General features: G+C 42.3%; 1 protein-coding gene across 4 annotated transcripts in view; it reads left to right on the forward strand.

Moving 5' to 3' along the window:
* The window catches only part of TLE5 (TLE family member 5, transcriptional modulator), a 31,478-nt gene extending 21,533 nt beyond the window's left edge, over positions 1-9,945 (forward strand). For 2 of the 4 annotated variants that reach the window (XM_075825444.1, XM_075825442.1), the window contains 3 exons: positions 1,749-1,811; positions 6,130-6,204; positions 7,938-9,945. In XM_075825444.1, the coding sequence (XP_075681559.1) occupies positions 1,749-1,811; positions 6,130-6,204; positions 7,938-8,156 (357 nt within the window). In that variant the 3' untranslated portion in view covers positions 8,157-9,945. The remainder of the gene's footprint in view (positions 1-1,748; positions 1,812-6,129; positions 6,205-7,937) is intronic. The other 2 variants (XM_075825445.1, XM_075825443.1) reach the window with 1 other exon arrangement.
* The last annotated feature ends 1,021 nt before the right edge of the window (positions 9,946-10,966 follow it).

Here is a 10,966-nt window from a genome sequence, read left to right on the forward strand (position 1 = left end):
AATGTGCGGGTATATGTAAGCTGTGTGGAGTGCATTGGGGTATATGTAAGCTGGGCCAGATTTTTGGGTGCAGGAGTTGCACCTCTAAAGGGTGTCCGTGGTATTGTACAAAATATCCGCACTCCCGCATTGCCTAATCTTTGACTTCTTCACTAGCCCCATATGTAGCACAGACCCCAAAATGCCAGTTTCCACTGCATTTACAGGGTCTACCAGTGGGGGCTGCAAATGTGGGGTTTTAGGTGAAGAATTGCTGCACATATAACTTAGTCTGGGCCGTTGTTGCATTATTGGGTTCCAAGAGTCATAATTTTTGTTTTTCCGTTGACTAGCTGTCTGAGTACTTAATTTTCATGGGATGAGCTGTCGTTTTCATTAGTATCATTTTGGGGTATTTTTTATATATATATGCACGCCCGCCCACCCTGGCAGCCGCAGAGTGTTCCGGCCAAAAATATGTACCAAATTGTGGTGCAGGTTTTCGGGCAGAATGTCTGCTGTGGAGAACGAGAAGAAGGGGGTGGGGGACGCGCTTACTTACCCTCTGTCGTCCTACAGACCAGCCTCCTGGGATGACGTTTCATCCAATGTAACCGCTGCTGCTATCACATGGGATGAAACGTCATCCCCGGAGGCCAGCCTGGACGAAGAACGCAGAATTCTGGATAAGTATAAGATATATATTTTTAATTTTTTTTTCCTGTTCCAAGATGCAATTTTTGCTGCGGAATCGCAGTATTTCTACCGCAAAAAAACGCAACATCTATTTGTTGCAGTTTTTACCTCCCCATTGAACTTTAATGGGGAAAACCCACAACAAAAAAGCATAGATTACATAAATAAAATTGACATGCTGCGGATTAATAAACTGCACCGCAGGTCCATTTATGAAAAGTTTTTTCCGCTTATTTACGCAGCGTGTGGATGAGATTTGTTCAAATCCACTCTGCTTCTTCTGTATTATGCTGCAAATTTTCTGCAACAAAATCCGTTGCCGAAATTCCGCAGCATTTACTCTACGTGTGAACTCGCCCTAAGGTTTGAATTCCACCCTGCATTTAGTAATACAATGTCTACCATTTCTGAAGCACATGCACGCTTTCCCACTAACTGCATGATCAGAACCTACGCTTCTGATTTTAACTGTGTGCCATATTCTAGCATTTCTGCGCCGTTCCCATCAGTCACTTGGCCGTTAAGATCTGCAATAAGCTGCTGTCTTAAGACCATTTGCTCTAAGTAAAGCAATGTATTAAAATAATGACATTCACACTCCTTCATTTAGGATAGGATTTGGCAGAAATCCTGCTTGCTGTCTGAATTTAGATTCCATGCAGTATAGGCTGAACTACACTGAAAAGCTCTGTTAAAGTCCTACTGAAGAAGTAGTAATCGGAGCCAAACTGTTTTCAAGCTGGTCCTGATAGTCCAGCCACCTACTTGGTCTTTATGAAAAACCTATATTTTGGCAGTGCTATAATAGACGTAAAACACAGGGTTTTGTGTAAGAAGTATAACTACAAATCTATTATTGACTTGTTCGTATAACCTATATATCCAACACTAACATTATTAGTATTTTAATCCACCATTAAATAAAGAAAAGGTTCCGTTCCATGTCATTTGTCAATTTTCCCTCACTTAGATGATAGGACAGTAATGCCAGGGCTTGATGTGTGTGCATTAATGAGATCTCTCGGTGAAACTGATCATTCTTGCTCCTTTTTTGTTTTTTTCTTGTTTACCAGGCTGAAATAGTCAAGAGGTTGAATGGCATTTGTGCACAGGTGTTGCCTTATCTCTCTCAGGAGGTAGGTTTTTGTTTTTTTTCCCCAGTAGTGATTCTACATATATAACCCCTTCCAATGTTGTGTAAAGCTTTTTATTGGAGTTAATGCTATCACAGATACCTTGTATGTGTAAGTACTTTTATATCGGAGATGCATGATATTGTCTATAAGACTAAAGCCCCATGCACACTAACGTAAAAACGGCCGTAATTACGGGCCCATAGACTTCTATTGGCCACGGGTACCTCCCCGTATGCTTACGAGAAGGTGCCTGGGCTGTTGAAAAATATAGAACATGTCCTATTTCAGGCCGTAATTACGGCACGGGCAGGCCCATAGAAGTCTATGGGGCTCCCGTAATTACGGGTGACTACGTGTGTGCACCCGTAATTACGGGAGCGTTGCTAGGCGACGTCAGTGGATAGTCACTGTCCAGGGTGCTGAAAGAGTTAAATGATCGCAATATAGATCAACGTGTAAAAAAAAAGATGTTCATACTTACCCGGAACTCCCTGCTTCTTCCTCCAGTCCGGCCTCATGGGAAGACGTTACAGCCCATGTGACCGCTGCATCACATGGACTGCCGCGTCATCCAGGGAGGTCGGGCTGGAGGTCGAAAGAGGGACGCGTCACCAAGACAACGGCCGGGTAAGTATGAATTTCTTTTACTGCAGAAAGGGCTGCCCCTTCTCTCTATCCTGCACTGATAGTGAGAACGGCTGCCGATTTACTGCAGTGCAATTTTGCATTGAAAACATGCCCATAAATACTTGTGCAATACGGTTCGAATACGTGTGACCAAGGACCCGTATTTATGGAAGGAAAAAAATACGTTTGCGTGCATGAGGCCTTAAGCATTGTAATTGTTGGCAACTATCTTAAAGGGGTTGTCCACTTGTTAGAAGGGTCACTAATATCAATAAGTTGGTTTTTTCACCAGGGGTACACTTTATGATCCGCTGTCTGTGGGGAAACTTGTCAGTAGGTGTTAAATTTCCCTGCAATGCCACCACAGGCAAAATTAAAGAGTCTCTGTCACCAGATTATAAGTGCCCTATCTCCTACATTATCTGATCGACGCAGTAATGTAGATAAGTGTTTCTTATTTTGAAAAACTCCAATTTTGAGCAAGTTATGCACAATTTTAGATTTATGCTAATTAGTTTAATAGACAACTGGTGCTGTTTTTTACTTTTTTTTTTTTTTACCAGCTGCACGTTGTTAAAAAAAAAGTGTAGGACCCTGACCAATCGGCGTCATAAACTTCTCTCCATTCATTTTTAGCAGTACTCGCAACACAGCGTGATCTAGCGAGATCACACTGTGCTGTTCCGTACTCCCACATTAACTTTACCGAAGTGTCTTGAGTAAATACACCACCTCCAGGCAGGATGCGATGTCTATTCATCACTCCTGACACTTCCGTAAAGTTTCTGTGAATGACCGCACAGAGTGATCTAGCGAGTACTGCTAAAAATAAATGGAGAGAAGTGTATGACGCTGATTGGTTATGTTGGAGATAAAGCACTTATAATCTGGTGACGGAGCCTCTTTAAGCATTACACAGTGCCCATTCGTATAAATAGGTGGTCTGTAATGCAGGACAAGTTCTAGGGTCCTAACAGCTCTCCACTCTGGCCAAGAGATGAGAATCCCCTCTATTAACTCAGAATTCCTTAATAGGGTGTATAGAATTGGCATTTCCAGACTGACTACCCCCTTTAACCTTTTTAAAGTCATGACATATTACACACGTCCTTTGCTGTGAAGAGAACCTTTCACTTGCCCAAACCCTGGGGCACTTTACATTTTTTTCCCTATCTTTCTCCGTTATTTAGATATCTGTGCCGTTATATTTGGCACCTGATATTTAAATAACCCCCTGAACTGTCAATGAGGCGTGTACTGGCAAGGGGGCATATAACGTTGCTGTGACACTGTCAAATCTGCTACGGACAGTGCCACAGCAAGAGCTGGAAAGAGGAGAGCGTGTGCACGCGCAGCTGGGAGCTGCGCGCGCACACTGAGGGTATGTTCACACGACCTATTTTCGGGCCATAAACGCCCGAAAAATCGGAAGCAGAATGCCTCCAAACATCTGCCCATTGATTTCAATGGGAAAAACGGCGTTCTGTTCTGACGAGCCGATACGTGGCAATTTTGAAAAAAAGCCAGGAAAAAGTCTCTATGGAAAACAGCTCCAAAAACGGCCGTTAAACGCAGCGAAAGTCGCGAGTCGCTTAAACGTCTGAAAATCAGGAGCTGTTTTCCCTTGAAAACAGCTCCGTATTTTCAGACGTTTTTGAGTTTGCGTGTGAACATACCCTAACTCGCTCTTACGCTCGTGAGAGATCAGTCTTGTCTGCCAAGAGCTGAAGAGTGAATGTGCGTGCACAGCTCCGAGCTGCGCGGGCACACTCTTTCCTCCAGCGCTTGCTGTGGCACGGTCTGTAGCTGATTGTCCAATCAGTGGTGTTACACGCCCCATTGACAGTTCAGGGGGTTATTTAAATATCAGGTGCCAAATATAACGACACCGATATCTAAATAATGGAGATGGATAGGGAAAAAAAATGTAAAGTGCCCCAGGGTTTGTGCAGCCCTTCCCATTACATGCTGCACATGTATGGGGAGGTGAAAGGTTCTCCTTTAAAAGCCTGCTGTGGCTAGATTAGAAGGACTAGAGCTCAGATCTTGGTATCATATTAAAGCCCAGAAATAGCATTTTAAATAATACCAGGCTCAATATTCTAGGTGCAGTATTCTGGGCGCAGCAAGAGGAGTCTTACTTCCTAGTTCTGTGTCGATAAGGGAGGAGTGGGAGGGGGAAAGCTGCAAGTGACAGCAGGAAGAAATATCACGGCCTGTTGCTGTCATCTTTCCCTGTACAGGCTCCAGTGACCCAGGGGGGATACAGAAACCTTTCTTTATCACCCCTTCTACAAATAACTGAGGATATGTGCATATCTAGGGGGGGGTTCTATTTTTCACTACTACAGGAGTGCGAATATGATCAGTTACATATCTTATCACACCCACCCCACCCCCACAAAAAATCAGGCCGTTAATTTTGTGATTTTTACCAGTATCCGGATTGCAGATTGAGACTTGTGGTCCTATTTTAGGTTCTGATCAATCACATGTATGAACTTTGCATATCTTGAACTTTTATTTTTAGGAGATTTTGTACGTCTGACTCTGGGTTTAATATGATACCAAGATCTGAGCTCTAGTCCATATAATAAAATTTTTAGCCACAAACATGGATTTTTATGCATTGTTTCCAAAACTTTACACTTTGATGCTAAATTGCATGAAGGCGTCAATGATTGTAAAGTGTTGGGTGGCATTTTCATAACGTGCCCGGTGTCTACTTTAGTGAAAATTGTCCTGGCAGCAAAAAGATTAAAGTGGTAGTTCTGTAACCTTAATTTATCCCACCATAACAACTTATCACCTATCCATGGGACAGGTGATCAGTGCCTGATTGCTGGGGGTCCCAACTATCAAGAGAACAGTGTCCTGAGTCCCCTATCTGAACTGTGTGGCGATCCTGCATGCACATCGTCGCTCCATTCATTCTCTATGGGACTGCCAGAGGTATCAGAGTACAGCGCTTGGCTCCCTCAGGCAGTCCTGTAGAGAATGAATGGAGTGGCAGCTAGGTGAGGCGTTATGCTGGGATAACCTTTTTAAGCTTGGTCTTCCTGGAATACATCCACTGCAGATAATCTGTCAGACTGCACAGATGTGATATGACCATTGAAAAAAACGGGGTTTTTACCGTGTTTTTAAACCAAGTACCGAATACTGAAATTACATTAAAGTACCCCCCAGGACTGTGCTCCTACACCTGCAAGTTCCCCCCTAAAGACATAGTGCGTTACCATTACTACGGTTAGGCCATGTTCACACGTAGCGTAAATGTTGCAGAATTTCCGACCGGATTTGTTTATGGTACGAGTGAACATGGCCTTAAAGTTTACCATTGAAAATCTGTCTTGCAATGAAGTAATCTAGATGGAAATTTTCAGTGGCATAGTCCTCTCCCCACAGTCATGATGCTGTTAACCTCTTTGAAGTATTTAGTCCACATCCGGACTATATACATTTGATACAGCTGGAATACCTCCTAAAATATCAGTTTCTTCGCACATGCCTCAGTTCTCTCGCCTTATTTTTCTCTATGGGTGAAATTGATTAGTAGCAGAAAACTGTAATAAGAGCACAGAAATTGGAGATTATGAATTCTATCAGCTGTATTTCACATGCCTGGTTTACCTACTTGATAAATACAGCCATGGTCCACATATACTAATCTTGAAATCTCATCTTGTAGCACCAGCAACAGGTCCTTGGAGCTATTGAGCGGGCAAAGCAAGTGACTGCGCCAGAGTTGAACTCCATCATCCGTGTACGTGAAAAATATGCTGGGGTTGACATGAGTTTTTCTAAATGTTCCCTTGATTTGAAGAGTTTAAGTATTGACCGATCAGGAACTGTTCTTGATCCATTTTAAGGTGCTTTTGACTAAGTCGGTAAGCTGGGACAGGATGGATCTGCCAGGTTGAGTTTTTGCCTGTCTAGTTCTACTGTTTCACTCAAAGTACACATCACCAAAGGTATCCTGCAGCCCCCTCAGCTCCCTTAATATTTAACCCCTTAATGCATTATCGGAACTGTACGTGACAGGTGTTAGGGGGTTGTATGGAGCGGGCTTATGGGCTGAGCCTGGCTCCATACTGAGCAGGTGTCTGCTTAATGCATACAGCCAACAACTCACTGCAACCGCCGGAATCAAAGATCACTTTTGATTACGCCTGTTTAACCCCTTAGATGCCACGATCATTAGCAACCGTGGCATCTAAGCGGTTGGAAAGAGGGGCTGCTGATGGCTTGCCCTGCAAAAAATATTCCCTCATACCACTTAATCGACCGAATAATATAAGTCCTTGGTCTCAGAATGTGGTAACAATTTTTTACTTTTTTTTTTTTTTTTTTTTTTGTAAAAGGGGTAAAACATGAAAAAAAACATATATACACTTGGCATAGACACAATTTAAATCAACCTGTAGAATAAAGTTAACATCATTTTTACCGCCGGGGGAGCGCTGTAAGGGTATGTGCACACACAAACTCAAAAACTTCTGAAAATCAGGAGCTGTTTTCAAGGGAAAACAGCTCCTGATTTTCAGAAGTCTCTTAAGCTACTCACTATTTTCGTGGCGTTTTTACGGCCATTTTTGGAGCGGTTTTTCTATAGAGTCTGAAAAACAGCTGAAGAAGTGACATGCAATTTTTCGCGGCCCTTTTTTTACAAGTACGTTTTTGAAAACGGCCGCGCAAAAGAAATGGCCCGCTGGAAAATCGGAAGCAATTCCTTTAAAAGCAAACATTTCTTACGTAATTGGACATATTATAGGATTCTGTTAAACTGGCAAATGTTAATTGATCTCTTGGCGAGCTTTCTCTGCTTTAAGGGTGTTAATTAATGTCCGCAGTTTAAGGGCAGATTGCTCTCCTGTGTGCACTGCCGTCATCTGGATCGTGCTCTCACATTGACAACCCATTTTAGCTAAGTGACCAGGAACTAAATGGAAGCAGCTTGCCATCGCAATCTGGGCCTTCATTGTCTATATGACACTATGAAATGATTTGTGCCTGTACCTAGCACAGGATTCAGAGGAAACCTGATATGTCTTCCTGTCTATGTACAAATCGATCTGAACCGTGATCTTCTCAAAAGTTGAAATGTTTGTGTACAGCCATCGTAACACACAGATCATGAAAAGCTTAATTTCCAATCCCAATATGGCTCTTTCCTTCTATAGCTCAGTCACATGTGATGGAACTTATTTCTGTAGGTCTTGTGAGGTGTGCATCAAATCCATATTAAAGATGTCCATACACATCCGATGAGTCAAGCTTACTCGCTGACTTCTGCAGGATCAGCCGACTATCTAATGTGTATGCGGATGTGGATTTCAACATGCCTGATCCTTTGTTCCCACAGGAGATCAGCCAAACGTGGAATAAAAGTTTAGTTTCCTTATGTCCATTTTAACCATATTCATGTTGTTGCTCTTTCTGGCAGTGATGACTGTCCAGGCTGACATGGTTTTTTTAATTCATTTTCCTTTCGTACAGCAGCAGCTTCAAGTTCATCAGCTGTCTCAACTACAGGCGCTTGCCCTCCCGCTCACGCCACTGCCTGTGGGACTACAGGCACCCTCTCTGCCTGTCAGCGCCAGCAGTGGGCTTCTCTCTCTGTCTGCTCTGGGCTCCCAAGGACATCTGCCCAAGGAAGACAAGAATGGTCACGATGGGGATCCTCGGCCTGATGATGACGGTGACAAATCCGATTAATTACATGGATGAAAAAGAGATGGATAAAGGTGCAGTGCAGTAGTAACTCTAGCACTGCCAGGTGGAGTTACATTGTAGAGCCTTATCCCATCATGCACTGGAACAGCTTCTCGTGTCCAAGGCTTTATGAAAGCAGGACACTGGCAGCCAAGGGGGTTAATGCATTTCTTGACACTGTATGTGTACATATATGGAATGTACTGCGGCTGATTTTACTTCTACTAAAAGCACAACCCCCATCTTTTCTACAGAGTTTACCTTTCCATGTTGATATATTGGTGTAGTGCTTATTTTAAATACAGCTATGGAGCACGATTATTTGGAGGCTATTGTGAGGCTCCCTCACAGAGGTTCCGATATACATTGTGTGAACAAGAGTTTAGCTGGCCCTTTATTTACTACTGTGTAATTGGCTTTCTTTCCACCTCACCCTTGTCGCATGGCAGTAGAATGTAATCCAATATAAAAAGTATGGAGGCCACTTAAACTATAGAGGAAGCCGTTCTTTGTGCTGTATTTTTGGAAATGCATTGAGCTTAAATTTATGAGAAGAAAATACGATCACCAGTCCCTGGCACCTTGGAGTGGTCACTTGTTTTTTTTTTTTTTAGATGTTTTTCAAGGTTTAGGGACAGACACACAATTCTTTTTACTAATTTGTAAAATTAGATTATTACATAAAAGAAGCGAATTTCATTTTAATACAAGAAGTCAGCCAGTGTTTGGGGTTAAGGCTGTTTTTGCTTAAGATATTTGACAACGGATGCCTTCTCGCTGATCATCCGTAGGTTTAGTTCTATTGGTTGTCTGTGTTTTTTCTAACATTTGGGTGAAGGGAGCTTTTTAGGTAGTCCTCCACCTTTCACTAAGTACTTCTTCTGCTGTTACTTGGAAGATATTTTTCTAATTGACAGGAAGGATTATCTATTTTTTATGGGAAATTTTTGTTTTCAGTGACCTTGTTCTATGTAGGTAAACAATGATATGACCATGACTTGTACACCTATTTAACATTTAATAAAGGCTGTGTCCATTTTAAAATAGAATACTAGACCTCTTTAGGGTCGTGTGACAATTTGATCCCCAAGACCACCGGTGTATGGACGTATTGATTCTCTATACCCACTCATGCCTATACAGCAGCTGCTATGGAAACCTCAACAAACATTGAAGTATATATTCAGAGCATCCATAGCAGATACAGTATTGAGGAGCATGAGGAAACGAACCGCATATCCATACAGCCGTGTTTGCCAAGATCTCAGCTTGGGCAACCAAACATTGACTGTAATGTAAATTACACAGATTGAGCAGGCCTACCCTTGTGCCATTCAGCAATGCTGGAGAGACCCTTTAACTTTCACGTAACCCCCATTAGTGAATGAATTATGTCAATTCTTTACTGTGGAGAGGATTACAAACGCACTCTCTGCGAAACAGCGCTGCATCTTTAATCCCAACGTAGAGAGGAGGAGTTCGATTTAAAAAAAAAAAACCCTGGTTTGCCAAGAAATTGCATGGCATTGTAGAAGGTCAAAAGTAATTAAAATAAGGATCGATATGACACCCTTCCATATATTTGTAAGCCAGCATGTATTCAGACTAGGTGTGTACTCCGTACACAGTCCTGTAGAAATGCTCAACTGCCTCTTTGTATCTTCTGTATCCCCTACCCCTTTTATTTTCTATATATACATATATTCTTTGTGTCTGATCACTGACCATGTTGATATTCTGTGTGGAGGGTGTGACTGTGCCTTTTTCAATAAATTGTTTCAATGCCTGCTCAGATTGTATGCCTCTCATTGTCTGTGTTGATGTATAGGGAGTAGTCAGAGCAGTAAAACATGGTTTAGAAATTTTACTATTGGTAAAATAGGAGCTGCCGTTTACATACATATTTACTCATGTGGTATGTAGCGACTGTCATCGAGCTTTTCACCTTTCCTGAATGGCAGAAAACCGATATATATGCCATTAAGGGTTTTTGGAAAGCCGGGTGACCACACCTATGGCCAGTCTTCTGACTGCTATCAGTGATTGTCACCCAGCATCCATCTATGTCCGATCTAGATGACCGACAAACCTGAAAACACTATGCGATTTGCTGCAATGTCAATTCCACATATATTTATTTTATTTTTTTTCCTGAAAGAATTTTAAAGGTGCAAGAAAATGCATGTGCAGAACCTGAATCACTGTAGCTGTTCAGCTAACAGGTGGTACTTCAGCAGGCTGGAGTGAGGGTTCTTTCCTACCTACAATTTATTTTTGTTTTTTTGGAGGGGGTTACATGCTGTCAAAAAGCACATTAACACAGCCCAGTATCCTACTTCCTTCCTTCTGAGAGAATCCTTTGCTGTTTGGTCAGGTATCCAGGTGTAAAACGGACTGAATAGACGTTAGCTAGTATAACATGTCCTATTCTGTTAAGTAAATCTTCTCAAAAAGTAAAATGTATATTAAATGTATTTGTAAGCCTGTCCACTGACAAACTATGGGTACATGGACTTTCCTTTGTAGGTAGGGGTATGTATTTGATTCCAGCTTATTGTCGTAGGTCTTCCCACATCAATCCCTACCTCTTTTCCTCTTCTCATCAGGTTCACGATTTTCTTGGAGCAAGGGCTTTAGATCCTGCCCAACTCGCAGCCTTGGCTGGCAGAGTAGAACCATTAAACTGTAAGATTGTGCCAAGGAATCCTCAGAGGGCTGGCAGTGCCTTCCCAGGCTGCCTGATTAAGCTTTGGCAGGAAGAGAGAAATACACCTTTAACCCTGTAATTACTAAATGAAGTCTGCAAAAGCTAA

The sequence above is a fragment of the Rhinoderma darwinii genome, chromosome 1 (genome assembly GCF_050947455.1).
Source record: "Rhinoderma darwinii isolate aRhiDar2 chromosome 1, aRhiDar2.hap1, whole genome shotgun sequence".
In the NCBI taxonomy this organism is placed as follows: Eukaryota; Metazoa; Chordata; class Amphibia; order Anura; family Rhinodermatidae; genus Rhinoderma; species Rhinoderma darwinii.